The 20,253-nt window shown below is 38.1% G+C and overlaps 1 protein-coding gene across 3 annotated transcripts; it reads left to right on the plus strand.

The window, feature by feature from the left end:
- Window positions 1-282: 282 nt before the first annotated feature.
- On the plus strand, window positions 283-19,370 carry TDRD1 (tudor domain containing 1). Of its 3 annotated transcripts, none has more exons than XM_031554526.1 (24): window positions 283-423; window positions 505-591; window positions 2,043-2,113; window positions 2,334-2,478; window positions 2,884-2,989; window positions 3,985-4,045; window positions 5,664-5,768; window positions 6,120-6,302; window positions 6,978-7,121; window positions 7,862-8,030; window positions 8,687-8,863; window positions 10,270-10,377; window positions 11,387-11,557; window positions 12,858-13,106; window positions 13,732-13,854; window positions 14,000-14,110; window positions 14,277-14,447; window positions 15,429-15,653; window positions 16,175-16,291; window positions 16,527-16,637; window positions 17,210-17,377; window positions 17,669-17,890; window positions 18,041-18,087; window positions 18,938-19,370. In XM_031554526.1, the coding sequence occupies exons 2-24, from the start codon at window positions 561-563 to the stop codon at window positions 19,028-19,030; spliced, it is 3,108 nt and encodes a 1,035-aa protein (XP_031410386.1). In that variant the 5' UTR covers window positions 283-423; window positions 505-560; the 3' UTR covers window positions 19,031-19,370. The 3 variants fall into 3 exon arrangements, with proteins under 3 accessions (XP_031410386.1, XP_031410385.1, XP_031410387.1); XM_031554525.1 differs by having other exon boundaries at window positions 520-591; XM_031554527.1 differs by lacking the exon at window positions 505-591.
- Window positions 19,371-20,253: the final 883 nt, after the last annotated feature.

Below are 20,253 nucleotides of genomic sequence, written 5' to 3' on the forward strand. Positions count from 1 at the left end.
ATTCACCCTTGGGAACAGAAGTAATCAGCCAACAAAAACGCGGATATTTTTAAGACACACAGATCTCCAGCCTTTGCTGCGATCCCTTAACCCAAAACTCAAACGCCTGATAATATATCCTAACTGACTCCTTGTACCGAGTTTCTTCGCACACCTCGCAGCCAACTACCGCACTCCTACCACACCCACCGAGCACACCGGCCGGCCTGGCCCGAGCCTGGCGGGCAGTGCGCGCGTCCCGCCCCGCGGCGCGCCCTTCCTTCCGGGGGCGGGGTGCTGTGCGGCGCTCAGAGGTGCGGACGGAGCGAGCGGAGCGGCGAGGTTTGCGAGGCCCTGAGAGCTGGTCCATATATAGCGGGTGTGGGTGGCTGGAGCGAGCTTCTCCGGAGAGAGCTTTCACAGTTCCGTTGGCTTAATCTTCAGGTTGTCCTTTCCAAAGTGATGTTTAATCTTAACTTTAGAATGCGACTTTAATACGTGCCTAGATTTATTTGTTTATTTAAGTCTGTGCTCGTGCAGCTACAGCCCGCTTGTCCTACGTTGAGGGGATCATCGACAGCATGGCCCAGGCACTGCCTGTGAAGGATGCAGGTAATGAGGTGTTGGTGAGGATTGAGGAGAATGTCAGCCTTCTGAGGAGCTCCTCTCTCAGCTGGGATGCTGACCCTGTGCAATATCTAACAAAAATCAGTATTTTGTTTGCAAATAATACTTTTTCCCACTGATGGCAGTCATGGAGTTGTAAGGGATGGAAGGGACCTCTGGAGATCAAGTCCAACTCCCCTGCTAAAGTAGGTTCCCTACTTCAGGTTGAGCAGGAAAGTGACCAACGGGGGGTCATGAATGTCTCCAGAGAAGGAGGCTTCACAGCCCCTCTGAGCTTCCTCTGTCACCCTTGCAGTAAAGAATTTCTTTTGCCTGTTTGTAGAGAACTTGATGTGTTCCAAGTTTCTTCCCATTGTCTTTTGTGTTATTGCTGCACGTCACTGAAAATAGCCCAACCCCGTCCATTTCACTTCTACGCTTTAGATATGTGTTGATGAGATCTCCTCGAGTCTTCTCCAGGCTGAACAGTCCCATGTCCCTCAGTCTTTCCTCATGGGAGATTCTCCAGGCCCTTAATCATCTTTGTTACCTTATATTGCAGCATGGGAATGAATAACTGCAATAAAAAAATAGATTTTATCCATATGTATTTTAATTTTGTTCTTCTGTAGCTGTGTATAGGCTTGATCATTGTACAGATTACCAGTATGAATGTGGCTTGTAAACACGACTAACTCCTAAGTTACTGTGAGAATGACAGAGCACTGAAACAAGCTGCCTAGAGGCATTATTGAGTCTTGTTCTCCAGAGATATATAAGACCTGTCTGAATGCCTTCCTGTGCCACCATCTGTAGGGAACCTGCCTTGGCAAGAGGGGTTGGACTCTATAATCTTTAGAGGTTTCTTCCAACCCCTACCATTCTGTGATTCTGTGAATTGTTTTAGACTTGGGTCACCAGGGATGCTTTAAATAACTAGGAAAAAAACCAACAGTATTTGGAGTACTGGTGACTATATTCTGCATGCAGTGGAGTTGGAAGTTGGAATTTTTTCAGTAATTACTTTTTTTTGTTTTTTTTTTTCCCTTTCACCACCCTCTGATCAATACTCTGTTATTCCAAATGGCAGAGTAAAGTTAATTCTGGGAGATCTGAGCTAGCTTGGTAAGCAGCCCTCTGGAGACTTTGTTATATATGGTTCCACATTATGCACAAGTGATTAATTTGCTTCTGGATGGAAAGAGGGCCAAGTAAGCTTTATGTTGTCTTGATGGAGGATTAGCGGTGAAGCTGTTGCTCTAACTATACCACTGGTGATAATATTTGCAGTAGCAAGAAAAATGACTTTAGAGTGGGTAATAGTCCTGTAGTATCTCTGCTGAAATGCACTAGCAGAATAGTAAGAACAGAGAATGGTTTTGTTTTTCTGTAAATACTCCATAACATAGGCAGGCATTTACGTTGTCAGATCACTTTGCAAATGCTTCTGTTCCTAGGAAGTTCCATGGAAAGCACAGCCACTAGAAGAAAGCTGCCATTGACAGACACAAATGATAATGGAGAAATGGTGAGTTATTGCTCTTTATAACTGCCTTAAGTATTCTGACCATTTCTAGATAGCATAAATGGTCAGCATGACTGATCAGCAGAAGTGATTGTCTTTTTCTAAAACTTTGAAATTTTTTCTATTATCAAATTTTGATACATTAGAATACTTAGATCAAACTGGGCTGCTTTTTCTGATAAGAATCACTTAAGATTTACTTATTTTATTTTATTTTTTGTAGGTACTACACTCTGATTCAGTTGAGAAGCCAAAGAAGTTGCAGTATGCTTCTAAGAATGTTTTTTCTATTGACTATGATAAGAGTCTCTTTAATACACTCACCCCTCCTCCTCAGATGAGAACTTGCCATCATTGTGGTCTGTCTGGTAAGCTCTGCTATTCTCTACTCTGTGATGTATAGTGCATTTGCTAATGGAATTGGAGGATTATTCAGGAGGATTATTCAGAAATGCCTTAAAGTGGATGTGTATTTTGTGTCAGATGCAAATGTAGTGACTATTCAGAACACATTTGGTGTTATGGAACTGACAAAACTGAAGGCAGCATCTGTTTCTTAATCAAAAATGTTTTGCTTTTTTTTCTTAAGTACAGAAGGAATTTGAGGCTATGGGCTGATTCCTCTGAGGAATACAGAGGAATAAAAACAACTATTTGTATCTGCTTAAACTACTTATAAAGCAGTTACTAAGTGGTGTATGGAGTTTGTATATAACAGCTGTTATCTCTTCCTGTGACAGTGTTTCTCTGTGACTTAATTTTTCTTTTTTCAGGATCCCTCAGATGTTCACAATGTAAGCAAATATACTATTGCTCTGTGGATTGCCAGAAGAGAGATTGGTCAGTACACAGCGTTGTGTGTGAGCCCGTTAAGCAGAAGTAAGTTTCTTAAAACTCTGCTTAATAGTCTTTAAAGAATGACAAGACCACTCTTAGTGCCCTTGCATGGTAAATTAAATTTTGCTATTACAGAAAAATATGTTGCTTCTTTTTAGTCTAGTATTGTATTATCTCAGGAAGGTTTGAAAGATTTTGAAAGATATCTGTAAGCTCTTAATTGTGAATTAAGCAAAACATTTTCATTTACTTTGCGTTGATACTGGAATTATATGAGCTTGCAGTTAGAATATCAGCTCTTAATGCCTGTATGTCATTGCTGCTGATGAGGTAGGGTAAGGAGGACAAACAAGACTGTATTTTGCAGCAGTGGCACAATTAAATGAGTTGTATTTCTCAGACTCTGTAGAGGCACACTTTAAATTTTTAAACTGTAGCTTCAATGAAGTTAATGGGTATTTTATTTTTGATTAGCCCAGTTGTGATTAGAAGTTGTTTCAGCCAAACCATTCTCTGTCAGCTCATTATCTCTTTGACTTGCCAATTGAGATGCTCAGGAGATCACTAATCTGTTTCATCCAAAGTAAGCTTCATTAGGTTATAACACTGTACAAATTAGCTGGATTTGGAAAAGTTTAGGGAAGCGATCTGAGCATTTAAGCTGACCTCTCCATGAAAGGCTGATGATAGCAATTGATGACTGCAATCGATATCCATCATCAGTGTTTACAAGGGGTGTGTTTTTTCACAAACTTTGCTACACTGAGTGAGTTGGGATTGTAGGATGAGGCTGCCAGGCATGTTATCTGAATTCTACCTAAACTGTTCAACTGAAGCACCAAAACTTTTTTTTTTTTTGTTACCGTTTTTGAAGTTGGTGACATCAATTCAGCATTTTCTTGGGGGAGGCATAAGGAAGGTTTGACACAGATCTTATATTATGAATACAGCTTTCCTGTTATATTTGCAAGTGGAAGTTACAAGTGTTATTTGTCTGGTTCTTTAAAATTAACCTTTTTTTTTTTTTCTGATTGCAGTTTAAGTAATAGCAGTGGAGGCAAGTTACCTGCTAAAACCAAGACAGGATTTTACGTTAAGGTATTTGTTTTTTACTGTGTCTTGAATGGGCTTAGTGTAAGCTAGTTACAATATCTGTAATTCCTTCTGTACAGGAGGTGGGCAAATTCCAAAGATAGTCATTCTTTATTTTGGAAAGATCAGTGCTTCTAAATAAAAGTTCCTGGAGAAGCATTCAGAAGTGTGTTACTTCTAGAGCTATTAGCAAGACTGTCAGTAAATTTGATTTTTTTTGTTTGTTTGGGGGAAAAAAAACAAAACACTTTCGTGATAAATAAAAAAAAAAAAAGAAATATGATGTTGCTGGAGAAATATTTTAGGACACAGGTGTAGCTTGTCAAGTTTAGAAGAAAGTCTGGTGTTGGTTTTATTTTCCTGCATAGATCAGTACTGAGAGCCTTGTAACTTACTTGAGAAATGCATTTAACGTAGCATTTTACATTAACAGATGCAGATCTTGCTTCCTTGCTGTAACAGGAATTAAATGTGATGCAGTTCTCCTTTGCAACATTTTGATCCTCTTTTTACCCAAATGTTTCTTCTTGTAGACTTCCTGTGAACAGTTCTGCTGGAGATGGTTTTGCTATGTTCTTTGTTTCTTGGGATGATATTTATAAAAGCAAGTAAATATACATAGCTCCAGTTAGATCCATGTCTGCACAGTACAAGAAAACTACCTTGTCTTACACTTCTTAGAAGTAGTAAATTCATCTGTTTAACTTCTTGAAGCAGTTTAGAAAAAAGGTTTCACTTTTGGTCATGAGATTCCTATTAGTTTGGATAGCTTTCTGTTGTGTGTGTGCTTGTGAGTATTCTGATAAAAACTGATCAATTGATAGTGAGGGACCTAAACCAAGAGGTTGTAACAATTTCTAAAAACTTATTTTGAAATAACGAAGACTTTATATTTCCTGGCTCATCTTAGGAAGTTCTGGTGAACAAAGAGAAATCACATTAAAAGGTTGTTCAGTATGTAATGTATTCTATTATTGTAATGTGGAATGTGCTTTCATGGGAAATGCTCTGAAATATCTGTGTTGAAAATAGACAGTTTGGCATTTGCTACAGTATTTTGTCATCGTACTTGTCTGAAGTATGCTGTTCCAAATATAAGAGGTATTCCTTCAGAATGCATATGAGATTGTTTAAATGTTCTTAGGGTGGTACATACATGAATGGAATGCATTAGGCAAATTAGATTAAACTGCTTGTATAATGTTACTTTGAAAAGGAAAACCAAGATACATGTTGTTAAAGCAGTAGCTGTAATCTACTCTGGTGTTAAAGCTACAAGGAAGCAGGTGAAGTTCAATTCCTCTTGGGAAAGCATCTTTAGCAGAAGGTATGGCTGAGTTGGTGCTGTAAAAGCGGATGTGAAGGGAACGCCCCATGGCTGCTGCCATGCTCTAAGACTGCTTTGGTGCTTGTTTTTTTTCATTGTCTGTTCAGTCCATCTCTGAATGTGATCTCTTGTTTTCAAGAGTAGTACAAAATCTTTAAGGCTTAATCATTGAAACTCAACAAAAGCACTTGGGAGATGTTGCTTGAGATGATACAGTGTTCTTTGTGTGTTTGTTAATATAAGCAGACACAGCAGAACAACTGAAGTCTAAACATAACTTGTGGCTCTTTTAATTAGGGAAATTTAACGACTGAGGATTCCTTCAAGACAAAAGAGCATATAAAGAAGATAATGTTTTCAGATCTCCAGACTCTAGGAATCAAAAAATCTATGGAAGTACAGGTACTTTAGTTTAGGAATAATGCAAGTTGTTTTTAGGTTGCATTTGAAGCTCGGTTAAGCATGCATAGCTACTTATTACTTCAGCTCTATCTTGTTTTGCTTGCCTGTAAAATTTCTGTATTTTTTTTATAAAGATGAGTAAATGCAAGGTGAGGAGATGGGGATAGAGAGAGATTTCATTCTGTGACAATGAACATAATGGTCTTTCTTCTCAGCAGATACCACTGCTAGATCCAAAACAAAAGAGCAGTGTCAGGTCCAGGGTGAAATGCACTTACTGGAAAGCACGCTGGTGTACTGCCTGCAGCTTGTGGTTGCATGGTCCTTAACTACTGCGGCTTTTCTATTCAGGGTACAGTAACAGAATTCAAGAGTCCAAGTGAATTTTATATACAGATGAATTCTCCCAAAGTTTTAGAGCGGATTAGCAAACTTTCTGTAAAGCTGCAAGACTGTTACGCTAACGCCGCTATTCAGGAGCAGTACGTTGCGATCAGAGGGGAAGTCTGCGTGGCAAGGAATTCTGTGGATCAGGTAAGGTCTCATTGGCCCTAACATAAGTTTTATGTTGAGTTGATCATACTTTTGCATGCTTTGCTTTTATGTCTCTAGCAGTTGAGGTTGCTAGTTCCAGAGATTCATTTACTGTGGTAACAACTAACTTTGTAAAATCTGGAACTCAAAGTACTGATTTTTATTTTTATTATTTTTTTCCTCCTCTAAAGAAAGCATTTACTTCTAAGAGTTTATATGCACTCAAACCTGACAGGAGCACTTTGTCCTTCTCTTTATTGAATGGTGTAGGAATTAATAGCAAATCTGAATTGCTGTTGTTAGGTTGGAGTGTGACTGAACTTATTTAATTTATTGCTCATTTCTTATCTGACTTTTCTGATTGCTTTTCTGTATTCTCCCCTCCTTCCCATTCCCAATCCATCTTTTGTTTGTTTGTTTAATCCCACTTTTTTCTCTTTCATTGTTAACAAATCCTTATTTTACTGCAGTAAGCCAATTTTGATAGGAGTTTAACTATGTTAACAAGTCAGCACTGCAGTGAATTTGATTTGCTTCAAAATTCTCAGTTGCCTTTGTTTAAAAACAAACCAATTAAATTAAAAGTTTAAGTGTGTGTGTTCTAGAGAGGAATACAGTAAATGCAGTTGCTTATTATGGTGTGCTCTTACTAAGAATATTATTTCTTGGATACAGATATGGAGAAGAGCATTGGTTAAAGATGTGGATGTATTGCAAAAGAAAGCACGAGTGTTCTATATAGATTGTGGAAAGGAAGAAAACATTCCACTCTCCTGGATTAAAGCTCTATACAAAGACATTGAACTGTTTCCTCCATGTGTGAGTTCTATTTTCCTAGCAGTAGTGTGGTATTTTAAATGAGTAGCTCTGAAATAGATGTAACTCTTATCTCAATATAACTGTCCTTATCACAGTATTTTGTATTCAGTGAAAGTGATACATAAAAATTGCTTTACTACACTTAAAGTTCAACTTCCTGTTGAAGTATGTCAATTTGGCCTAATGTAGTGGTGAAAAATCACTTAGCATGGGTAAATCTTATTGGTCTGAGTTGCAGGACTGTTCTGGTAGTTGTTTATTGTGGTTTAGCTTTAATCTGCAGGTCAAAGTTGTTTGTTTGACCTGACGCAAAGAAGAATAGAGAACCATTCCTTGAACCATTCCTTCAACCCCTGACTTCTCTAAGTAGCAACTGTTGCTACTGTTTTTCATAGTATGTTCAAGTGGTTCTGCTGGGTTCCTAACACATTTTGATGGCCTTGTGACCCTTATCTCAAAATCTCCAGTGTCTACTGAGGACAGATTACAGTGTGTACTTGTATTCAGACAAGGTGTGATGCAGCCACACCTTGTGTGATGCTCCTGTACAGTGTACAGCTTGAACATAATTTCATATTTTAATTGTTTTGTAAAGATGTTAGTTGAATTGGTAGTGCTTTAGATCTCAACAGCAGCTTTTACTCTTAGATACCTGATAATAAGCCCTCAAAAATTAACTCAATCTTCTTAAAAGGCAGACAGTCCTCTGTCTCCCATGTTCTGATGGTAATTCTTTCCAGGCAATTAAGTGTTCCTTTGCCAATTATGATCCTGAACAACAAGGAGGCAATGAAGGCACTGCTCTCTTTTCTTCCAAGCTGATGGGAAAGACCTGTTCAGTAATTGTTGTTGATGTACTGCAAGAGGAAATAATGTCAAGTTTTGCTGTAGATGTTGTTCTTCCAGATTGTAAGTATATCTGGCGTGTGTATGGAAGGGAGGGAAAAGGTTGGGGAAGAGGTAAGGAACAAAACTGGTAAGTCTTCATGTTCACTTTCTTCACAGCCTTTTCCAAGACTCTTAGAATGCAGTTTTGTCTTTTGCTTCCTTCCCTCTCTACCTTCAATAATTTTTTTTATAATGGAAGTGTCTTGTTTATTTCTATTATTGTTTTAACAGATGTACACAGATATGGTACCATGTTTTTTTTCTTCTGCCCCCTCCATTTGCGGACAGCATTAGTTTCTAGTTCCACCCTAAAGATTTGACAAGTTCTTGTTACATTTTGTACACATTCACTAACCAAGTATCCCAAAGAAGGGGCACCAATAGATATAGTTTAGAGAACTCTAAGCTCCAGTGACAGTAGTACTTATTCTTTTTACTAGCATAAAATGCTTCTTGTGTGATGATTGTGTCCATTAATTTAATGGATGAAATGGCAGGAGCCTGCAAAGTTCAAAAGGTCTGGCAAAAAAGAATGTTCAACATATTTAATTTTGTAGCTTAATTTAGTGTAATTTTTAAAAGTTTCTCTGACTCCTGCCTGATGAAGTTGCACACTTGAAGGTCATCTAGCTTTACTCAGTAACCACTTTCTATCTCTTTCTACTTTTTATGTACAGTGTCAGAAAACAATTCTAAGGAAAGTAAAGAAAGAATACCTGAAGATGAAGAACAGCATTGCTGTGGAAATATAACAGCCCAGTCTGTCTCTATATGTATTGGAGACACCTTTTCTGTTGTGGTTTCCCACATTCAAAATCCAGAAGACTTTTTCTGTCAGCAGATACACATTGGCCGTAAGTGACTCGATGAAAGTAAGCTGTGAGCTACTGCAGCACCTTGTTCTTCAGTAGCGGGTATCTAGGGGAAGATATTGCTAGTTGATCTTGTACTGGAGATTCTTTTATGGCATTATGCTGTGCATCATTTAAAAGCCTTGGAACTTCAGAGAATCTTTTTGGCATCGCAATCTATTATGCCACTTAGTAACTTGTCAGGTGATGGTTTGTGGGCATTCTGAGTAATCTTAAAGAAGAAGGATGATGTGTGGATTTTTAGCAGTCCTCTCAAGTCAGCTTGTATATTTACGTTGTAAATATGTTCTGTTAGATGTTAAACATTCTCTAAAGTGTTCCAGAAGTGTGTGTCAGTACGTAATTATTCTGTTTGTTGCTAGAATCGTAGAGTCCTTACAGTTGGGAAGGGACCTGTGAAGGCCAACTAGTCCAGCTCCCCTGCAATTAACAGCAACACCACAGCTAGACAAGGTTGCCGAGGACCTGGTCCAGCCTTGCCTTGAAAGTCTCCAGGGACAGGGCATCAACCACATCTCTGAGCAACCTGTTCCAGTGTCTCACCACCCTCGCTGTAGAAGACATTTTCCTTATATCTGACTTTTAAGCTTGAAACCATTTCTACTTTTTCCATCACAACAAACCCTGCTAAAGGCCTCTAAGGCTTTTACCACTGGGGAGGAGTTTCCTTATAGGCTGGGTGTATGTAGACTGCTTTTTTGTTGCATTGTATGGGGATCTGAGTTTTGAGAAGAGAGAGAAAGCTGGATAATGCCCAAGCCTTGCTTTGTTGTCTTCTGCTGGGGTAGAATATAAGAGCAATTACAGTGGGTCGGAATGCTAGGTGAGAAAGGCTTTTGGTGCACAACACCAGCAAACATATGTTTTGAGGAGAAAAACAGCAGAGTGAGTTTGTGGCACAGGTCCTTTTAGCACTGTCTGGGTATACAGTTATTTTTAGCTAAAAGAGATTTTGCAGCTGGATGTCTGGTGTACTTAGTAAGTGAATTTCTCACTACTCATCCTTTGAATTCTGAGAGCTTACAGCATACAGTTGTTTTGGCAAGAAGTTGTGCTAATCAGATATCTCTGGTTTAAAGAGCAATCTTCCTTTTGTTTTTTTCCAGCATGGTTCATTAATCATGTTCAGTTCTTAGTGGATTCAGCTATGTTATGGTATTGAGAGAGTCTGTGACTGGTTTTTCTGTCTGTACTGTTAAGCACAGCAAATTCTCCCGCTCATGCAGGGACTCTATTGAGTGATAGAGGTTGAAGGGTCTCAGTTTCACCACTATTTTCATATTACTTTTAACGTTACGTGAAATGCCTCTCATGGTGCAACAAGTTCTTTCAGGTTTTGAACTTAAGATCTGTGCACTTCCTTAAAACCGGTGTTTTTCTCATATCAGGTCGTCTTGCTGAGCTTCAGGCGCATCTTTGCCAATACTGCAACAAACTTCCAAGTAATCCAAACTTCCGACCAGTTTCTGGAGAGCTGTGCTGTGCCCAGTTCACAGGTAAAGGTGAACATCGATCTAAAGGAGGCATCTATAAAATACAGATTTTTTTTTTTTAAGACGATAAAACAGCCCCTTTATTAAGCAAACATAGAGCACTTGATTCCTTTTTGTATGAAGAAGCTTTTTAAGGAATGGGTTTTATGTTGGTAAGCCCCATTTCCTGTGACTGGAAATAAGTATAGGCTAGAAATTTCAAACATTTTGTGCTAGGAATTGATATTTCTGTATGAAGTAAGTAACTTTTATTGAAAGGATATGAAGTCCTGCTTGCCTGATGAAGATCATTCTCTGTTCATTCAGCTATTAGCAAGGAAAATAAAAAAAGCCTGAAACCAACATATTGCTGTTCTTGTATCTTTTTTTTGTTCTGGTCAGAAGTGGCTGGAGCTAAAACTTGCTGATCTATGAATATTCTCTCCATTTCTTACCTCATATATGTTTTTCTGGTTTAAGTAAATTAGCTGTGGAACTGAACAGAAGCTGAAATAACTTTTTTTTTCTGCACATTCAGAAAAAGGTATTACTGTCAATAAGCTGCCTTAGTGTTTTAATAATTAGTTTCGGGTACTTAGCAAGGGAAAAAAAAAAAATTACATTAGTTGCTTTGATAGATTTGAGAGTAAGCTTATATTTCTATCTGAAATCTTTTAATTGAATTAGAAAACTTAAATTAGACACATAATTTGAGTCAGCTGAGATCCTGTTGTTTTTTAAATATATTGAATTTAACTATGTTATGTGGGGGTAGTACTTAAATTTTTCTTGCAATGTATACTGGTGGGTGGGGGATTCTTTATGGAAAGAATGAGTTTGCAACATTTAACTGGTACGAGGAGTGATGGTGGTAGATGCCTTCCATAAGGTTTTGTCAAGGTTTGTGTGAGCTGTAGTGCTGATGTTTCAACTCTAATGCTGAGATTGCCAATATATTGATCTGCCCAAAAGAATCGTGCTGTTTACAAGAGCTAAAATCAAATCTAATGAATGTGTGTATCTTCCTTTCTAGAAGACAATGTCTGGTATCGTGCTGCTGTTATAGCACATGCTTCTGAAGATAACATTGTGGTGGGTTATATAGATTATGGTAACTTTGAAGTTCTGCAGCCAACTAGACTTCGTCCTATGATTCCAAAGCTAATGGACTTGCCAGCTCAAGCCATAAGATGTACTTTGGCAGGTATGAAACAAATGGAGTCTCTTTGGTTAAAGGGAAAATAAGTGGGATTGTCCAGTTATCACATGTGCAGTATCATGGATCAAAGGGTAGAGATACCAGTAGGTGTTATTTTCAGAATTCTTAATTAACTGTTAATTAGCATAATTACAAAACATGACAAATCTTTCCTCATGTACTTAATGATGAGAATACTCAAAAAGCAAACAAACAAACAAACACCTGCATTATGTTAACATGCTTGTTCTTAGGTTTTGCATGTACCTTTGTTCTAAGCAAAATTCAGATGCCTGCTGGCTGGTTTTGTGGTTTTGTGGAGTTCTTAAATCTGTTGTGGAACTGGAATCAGTCCCCCTGGGACCAACCTAGTGAAACTACTGGTATACTCATTTCATAGCCTTGTGAAATCTGTGAGGTTGGAAGGTACCCTGACTATTCCCACTTCATCCTCCCTTCTGAAGCCAGAGTCATTGCCTGTTGTTCTTGACATGTTTGTTTAACGTGCTGTTGGAAATTATTTGCTGTTATTCACTTCACTGTGCAAGATAGTCCATACTTTTGCTTCAGTATCCTTGCTTTGGAATATTTGATCTTTGTACTTTCTTTAAAATACTTGATAAAATACTCTGATGTTTCAGGTTTTATTTGGTGAAGTTCAGAGGGGTATCACTTGGTTGGAAAACATAAAGCAATGGTTCCCTCATATTCAGACTGGGAACCATTGTATATGGAATAAGACTTAAAGAAATCACTGTGCTGAGACAAATGATGGTGCCTGTAGCTGCTAATGAATTTAGGAACTGAGGAAGTTCCTAAATTCAGAAGGCAATTGGATGAGTTGTTTCCTGATGGAGGCAAGGATTACTGCTGTGTCAAATATCTTCCAGGAAGCAACTGTCTTCTCAACATATTGCTATAATGTTCTGGTTATAATTTGCAGTTTCTGAAAGAAATTTAGCAGTATAAAGTTTTAGGAAGAAGCTCACAGCAGCAGATACACTGGCTGAAGGTGGTAACATTGTTCCAAACATATGCTCAAGAGTATAGTTGTATTCTTGAGACTGGAAAGCAGGTGGTTCTTAGACCTTTATACCAAGTATGTACTAAATCTGAATTCACATTGTAAAATTCACATTGTAATACACTAGTTATATAGACTATCTTGGCAGATTTTTATTAAATCGAAATACAACACATTTAGAACCTGAATAATTGATTTTAGAATCTTGTTGTTGTACTCCTCCACATATTGTTGAGACCTGAACTGTCTCAGAATTTTTCCATACTATTTGACCTTTTTTAGGTGTCAAGCCACTGTTGGGAGCCTGGACCTCAGAAGCTATTTCTCTTATGAAACAATTAGTAAAAGACAAAGTGTTCACAGTGAAAGTAGTGGATAAAGAGAGTTATAGATGTGTGGTGGAGCTCACAGATGCATCAGTAATTCCAGAAATAAATATATCGAGATGTCTCATAGAGAAAGGCTGTGCAGATGAAGCATCAAGATTGGCTTTGCAAGCAATTGAAACGGGTGATGTTAAGCAAGCAAATCGTGAGTGCAAGCACATCCTGATAAAGTGGTAGTGTTTAACCTCCTGTAGTGAAGTTGCATGCTTCTTAGAAGTCTATACAAGAATTTACTCTGGTTGGAAGTCTTAACATGTCTAATTGAAGTATGATATGACTAGTTATTACCTGTCTGTTTCTATGCTCTTGTCCTTAAGCTCATCTTTGTTGTCTATATTTTGCACCTGAAACCATTTATTCAGTCCTTCAAAAGCTGTTCAAATGCAATAGCTTTGTGTAACTTCAAGGCTTAAAGGGATTTGTTGCCTAAGCTGCCTTTTTTTGCACTTACTGACTGAAGCTTTCATTTGAGAGTTTTATAACTCCTATGTCACATTTCTGTGTATTTGTGGGATGATTCCTAGCTCCAACATGAAGCACGTTAGGAGGTCATTTTCAGTTCTCTGATAGTACTGTTAAGATAAAACACAGTGTTATTAATGTATAGATGCAAATAATTGGATTATTTATAATGAGAAATGGTAGTACACAAAGAATGAGTATACAGTGTGGATTTTTTTCTCTTCCTTTCCACCATCCCTCCTCCCACCCCCCAAAAAAAAAGGGGGGGAGGGAGTGTAATTTCCCTTCTACTACTTTTTCCTCTCTAGAGGACACAACAAACAAACAAAAATGCAGGTGGAGTAAATTCTCTCATAAACAAGCAGTAGATGTGATCGTGTGTACACTGTACACTCCTGGAGAATTCTACTGTCAGATTGCAAATAGCAATGGTAAGTTTCTTCAGCTTCTGTTTTTCAGCATAGTTTTTGTTTTCTGATTTTATCATTGTTTCAAGTGAGCTTATAGCACCAAGTCTTATTTCTGAGTTCTGTCCCTGTATCAGTGACTTTGTCTTAAATTCTTTCTCTCTTTCAGAGTTACGTGTTCTAAACTCACTTAACAAATCATTGTTTGAATATTGCCAGAAAACTCCTCCAAATGTTTTGAAGCCTGAGAAAGGAGAACCTTGCTGTGCTTTATTCTCTGGTAAGTAACAGACTGAAATATTTCAGTTCGTTGGGGAGAACATCAAACAAATAAAACAACAAAAAAAAACACACACACACAAAAATGTAGCCAATATTTTATGTTGGTAGGGATAGCAAAGACCAGTTTTATTACTAAATACAATTTTATTTTATTTTTAAATCAGATGATGGTAACTGGTACCGGGCTTTGGTGGAAGACATTATTTCAGATAGAGTTGTTCGAGTTCACTTTGTGGACTATGGAAATGTTGAAGAAGTACCAGTGGATAACATACGGCAGATTTCCTCCTCATTCCTAGAGCTGCCATTTCAAGGAATTAAATGCTGGCTTTCAGGTGGGTCTTCTCATGAATTCTCTTCTTAAAAGCACTGTTGCACTTAGGAACTAGAAACTTGCTGCTTGTGGAGAAGGAGATGATGATACGGTATACTTTGCAGTACTATGCTTTATAATAACATCTGTATTGCTTCCAATGCAGACTCAAGAAATTATGGAAGCCGCTGGTTGAGCCTTACAACACTGCATGCTGGTGTTTAACAGGCAGATATTCTTTGCTGAGCTCCTGTCAGTGTTGTGGAGTGATCTGCCTGAGGGTCACTTATTGATTTACTGGTCAAAGGGAACTTTAATTTTGCTTCATCTGTAGTGCTTGTTAGCTTTTAGTTGCTGCTTACTGTAAGAGTAAATGTGCTTTTGTGAAACTTAATTATTTGTGTATATTTTTTTTCCACAGGCTAAAGGAGCAAATGTGTTCTAGTGTAGCAAGCTGGCATTTCAGGACCCTGTGGGAATGTCTCATATGATTTCTCTTAACTTGGCACTGTACTGATGTTCCCTGTCTTTTCCCAAACCTTTGCCTCTTCCTTTCACACCAAATCACTCAGTCCTGCAAACCTGTTGTTCCTCACTAACAAAGTCTACTCAGTTTAGAAATTTAAAAAAAAAAAGTGGAAAAGCTCAAAACTACATTTTCTCCAGGCATATTCTTCTCTTTTTATCTCTTAAAGCACTATAGCTTTCTGCTCCCTTTTTGAAAAGGCTATATTAAACTGTTCTTAACCAGTCTTCACAGTGTTGTTTGTGCCAAGATATGGGACTTACTGGGTAGAATACCATAAAATGTAGTAAAAAGACAAAAAACAAACTTATTAAGTCCTGGCAAAAGGAAGGGAAGGTAGTTAACGAGTATGAAGTACAGTGTGTATCCCTGAGGTAGTCAAAATAGCCTTGGTGGTTTGAGTAGTGGCTTTTAGAAAAGATTTTTTTGAATAAAGTCTGTAATGGAGGTATTTTGAGCACATCTTCTACTTCCTAGGTATAAAGCCTGCTGGTAGCAAATGGAGCCCAGAAGCTACAAAAAGATTTCATAAGTGCACTGCAGGAATGAAGCTTCAAGCCAGAATTATTTCATTTTCCAGAGATGGGGCAGGTGTAGAACTTATTGACAATTCTATGGGTCATCCAAAAGTGATTAATGAGATGCTAATTTCTGAGAAATTGGCTGAGAAGGAAGATCTGCAAGATAAAAATACTTTTCCAAGTAAGTCTGATGATAAAGGTAACTAAGTGAATGTTAGCTTTTAGATTTGAAAAGAATTTTCAGCATTCCAGCTGTGAACATTCTTCCCTTTGTTTAATTATAGATCATATCAGTAGTAAACATGCTTAATTTTGAGTATATCACGATGCTTTTACAACTAAACAGAAGTGCCCTGTGGGCATTACAGACAAAAAAAGGAAAGTAAAAAATAATTAGATTTGTCTTAAATGAATTTAAGGGGAATATTTGATAGTGGAGAGTTGAAAGTCTGCTGCGTGGCTGAAATTTTTTTCATATTTACTTCCCACTATCTTATTTTTAAGTGTTTTTCAGTTCTTTCTTACTCTAATAGCTGATCACTCTTACTTAATTTGCTGTTTATGTTGTTCTATGTTTCTCCTCTTGAAGTATAGAAATTGTCTGTAAAATTCAACATAACAAAATATTTGTTAACAGATATTTACATCATGTACGTACATAGAGAAAAGCATCATGCAGCATTTTCATGCTCTTTCTAATAGAAACCTCACTTAGGCACTGGGAGTCAATAGAATTGGCAGTGGATCAAACCATATCCGTCTGCGTGACAGAAGTTAGAAGCCCAGACTTGTTTTATGTTGTACCAGCTTACTGCAAAGGTAAGAAGGAATTCTGTTTTCTGTTCCTGATATTGATAAAGTTGTTGTGAGTAGTTAACAAGATGAATGCCTACAGTGAAGTGAACTACGTGGAAGCATAGCTTAGACAGCAGAAAAATATAGATTAAAAAAAAAAGAAAAAAGCTAAAGGCAAGGGTAGAGGAGACGAAGAGTAAGTACACTCTTCATCACCTGCAAATGTGGTTAATCATCAATTTTTTTTTTTGTTCTGCAGATGGAGATAAACTACTTAAGCTGTTGACTGAACTACAGGACTATTGTAAGTCTTGTAAGAAGCAGCCTTTCAGACCAACACTTGGTGAAGCCTGTTGTGCCCGGTTTTCAGGTGAGGGAATCTTTCATTCTTACACTTCCTTAACAAGCGTAAAACATGGTTTTTCCCTTTCAAAAAAGGAGAAAAACCCACTAAATGTTCAGTTTTCTTTGTTTGTTTGCCACGTACAGTTTGGTTGTATTTTTAGAGCAAAGAGTGTGATAGTCCAAAAGAGAAAAGGGTAAATATATTGTGCACTGCAAAATGTATGGAAGAGGACATATTCTGCTGATACATAAGCTCAGTACTTAAAAGGTAAAAATAAAAGAATTAAAAATAGAGTTGACTAACAAATATTAAATGTTGACTGTGTGTGTGCCTTGCTACAGGAGATCTAGCTGAGTGTTGATCAGCCTTAACTTAGTAAAGACTGTAAAATAAAGTGCTTGTTGAGATAAGAATTTATGAAAACAGGGTAGATGAATTTAAAAAGAAAAAAAAAAAAAAGCTAGGTGGAACATAAGCGTACATTTAATTGCTTGTTGGTTGTTTCTGTTGTCCACCAATAGCTTTTCTTGTTTACAGCAGTCTGTGTTTATGAATGTAGTTTTCATGTGTGATTCTTCTTGTTTCAATCTTTCCAGGTGATGGGCGTTGGTACCGAGCTGTTGTTCTAAAAGTTTCTCAATCCACAGTTGAAGTACTGTATGCAGACTATGGGAACACAGAAAATGTACCACTTTCAAATGTGCTGCCAATCACTGATTCCTTCTTAAAGATTCCTTTTCAGGCAGTTACATGTTCACTTGCAGGTAAAAACAAAACAAATGAGAACTTGACTCTTTAAATTGAAAGTTATTATAAATCTACATCTCTTCTGATGATGGTATTCGTTCCTGAGTAATGATAAACGTGATCAATTGAAATAGCTATCACACTATTAACCAGTATGCTATTTCAGAAAAATCTCTTAGCTTTAGGATCTTGGTTGTTTATTATGGAAATTTAGTGTCACGTTTTCAAAAACTGTGATGATGTTATTTGTGAGGTGAAGTGAATAAAAAGGAACTCTTAACAAATTTGACTACTTTTTTTTTTTTTAGGAATAAAGAAAGTTGAGTGGTCTCCATTGGTTCTTGACACACTAAAGGAAATGTTACTGAATAAATATGTCACAATCACAGTGAAAGGACTTAGAGGAAATATTAAATTGGTAGAAGTGGAGAAAGAGAGTGAAAGTGGTAGCCTGAATGTGGCAGACAAATTAGTAACAGAGGGTTTGGTGAGATACTGCAAAGCTGCAAACTCGGATGTTGCACATCAAGGTACTTATCTTCACAGGCTTCTCAATTCAAACATAATTTGAAGAACCGTGAGTGCTGTAGGAAATTCCACATACCAGCTCACATGTGAACACTGCTTCCCTAGTTTATCTTACTCATTCATTTACTCGGTGTATTTTGTTTGTTTTGTAGGCAGTAGAAGTGAGACCAAATGCTGCTGTGCAGAATTAAAAATGCAGGTAGGTAAGAAACAGTGCTAACAGTACTCACTTCGTGTTAGTGTTTCCAGAATTTCTGAAACCCTAAGTGGGAAGCATAGGGGAGTAGGGAGATAATAGCTAACTGAAACACTGAAGATAAGAGAAAGGAATCTGCCAGTTGTTTTCTCAGGTTTTGTAAGGGACTACAGCCATATTGGAACAGCCTGAAACTGAGAAGACAGCATATAGATCACACAGGTTCCATTAGTCTATGCTTTGTCACACACCCAACTCTGGTTTTTTGTTTGTTTGTTTTGGGGGGGAGGTTGTAGGGTTTTGTTTTCTCTCCTCAGGGCTCAGGATGTTACCTTTTATGTCTGCTGTGTAAGGGTAGTTGTGGTGTTTGCATAAACTGCAGCATGCAGACAGTGGCAACTGGATATTTCAGTAACAAAGCTGTGTTTTGCTGTGGATGCAGCTTGACAGACATCTGTATGTGTAAGGAAGCTTGAGATGTGTATTTCAGTTGGCACAGATGAATATTCATGCATGCTGCATTCTGTCATGGAGCAAGGGGTGAGAATTTGTGTTCAGAATATTGGAACTTGTAGCTGTTTGATAGTTTCAAGAGCTTTACCTCTTGGTAAATAATTAACATCTTGATCTCAGTCTTAAGAGTATTCCATCTATTCTGGTCATGGAATTATCTTTAAAAGGAAAAAAAATCAGAATTCAGGTGTGTTCTTTGAAGATCTCATTATAGAAAGGAACTGCAACTCAATGAACTGATGTGGAATTTGGCTGAATTTGTAGCTTTAGGATCTGCCTTAATCTGAAAACACACAAATTGTTTTATTGCTATTTCTAATATTTTTTTTTTCTCCCACAGCTTAACAAACATGAACAGGTTCTCCTCTTCCTTTTAAACAAACACCACAATCCAGACAGATACGAAGAAATGAAAAAAATGTTGGAAAGCTGAGTCTGAAGTTCTGCTCAGTTTATATAGAATCATGGAATCACAAGGTTGGAAAGGACCTACAAGATCATCTTCTTTGGAAGAGCAGTTTTATTCATCGTACTAAAAATGAGTTACTTCCTCTGTTACTTAAATAATTTGTATCAGTCTGTATATTTGGTCTGTTATCAAATGTATAACGTTAAGATTTCAAAGCTGCAAGCTGAACTTTTTGTTCTGTTTTTGTTTGGTAGCTCAGTGTTGATAAGTTTTCTTTGTTTTGCTGTTGAATGCACATGAGTTTATGGAATTGTCACAGCATCTTGAAAATACCCTGTTAAATTAAAAATGATTGTAATCATGACGTTCAACTTTGGGATGATTGAAACTCAATTCTTTGAAAGGGTTAGGTAACAGTAGGACAAGGGGAAATGGTTTTAAGTTGAGGGAGGGAAGATTTGGGTTGGATGTCAGGGGGAAGTTCTTTGCAGAGAGAGTGGTGAGGTGCTGGAACAGCTGCCCTGAGAGGTCGTGGATGCCCTGGAGGTGTTCAAGGCCAGGTTGGATGGGGCCCTGGGCAGCCTGGGCTGGTATTAATGGGAGGAGGTTGGTGGCCCTGCCTGTGGTGGGGGGTTGGAAATTCCTGATCCTTGAGGTCCCTTCCAACCCGGCCATTTTGTGATTCTGTGATTGATTTTTACCTAAACAACCCTAACTTAGCCTTGCTAGTCTTTCAACTTAATTTTAGGCCTGTGTAAAGTTAGACAGCATTGTTAAAGGCTGCCTTCTCCGTTTCTACTTTTTTCCCACACTAATAGAGAAGTCCTCTTCTGGGATGTGACAATCCATTAATGATTTGATCCGATGTTTCTCTGTTGCAGCAGCTCCCTTGCTATTCTGCTGTCACTGCTGTGCTTTCCATTCCCTTACACACACCTCTAGGTGATGCACCCACTGTATAATATAAATGCTATGATAGAAACTATCATTGAAGTACTTTTATGTAGAAGAGCATCAGTGGCAGCAGCCCCAAACCCTCCAGGTGTGCCCTCGCCATGCAACATAAGGCCACAACGCCCCTCGCTCCCCGCTTTTTAGATGACATCCTCAGAGTATTTAAAGACCACCTTCCTTCCCTGCTCGGCTGCGAGCACAGCACCGATCTGCACGGCTCTATCCCACCACGACCTGCGGGGCGGTCCGGGCAGAGGCAGGGCTCCGTTCCCGGCTCCTCCTCCTCCTCCTCC

This window comes from Meleagris gallopavo, chromosome 8 (genome assembly GCF_000146605.3).
Source record: "Meleagris gallopavo isolate NT-WF06-2002-E0010 breed Aviagen turkey brand Nicholas breeding stock chromosome 8, Turkey_5.1, whole genome shotgun sequence".
Classification (NCBI taxonomy): domain Eukaryota; kingdom Metazoa; phylum Chordata; class Aves; order Galliformes; family Phasianidae; genus Meleagris; species Meleagris gallopavo.

Coding starts and splice junctions, on each gene's coding strand:
- TDRD1 (XM_031554526.1), top strand. CDS start 561: ATGGCCCAGGCACTGCCTGTGAAGGATGCAG. Junction 592..2,042: donor ACTGCCTGTGAAGGATGCAG/GTAATGAGGTGT, acceptor TTCTGTTCCTAG/GAAGTTCCATGGAAAGCACA. Junction 10,378..11,386: donor GTGCTGTGCCCAGTTCACAG/GTAAAGGTGAAC, acceptor CTTCCTTTCTAG/AAGACAATGTCTGGTATCGT.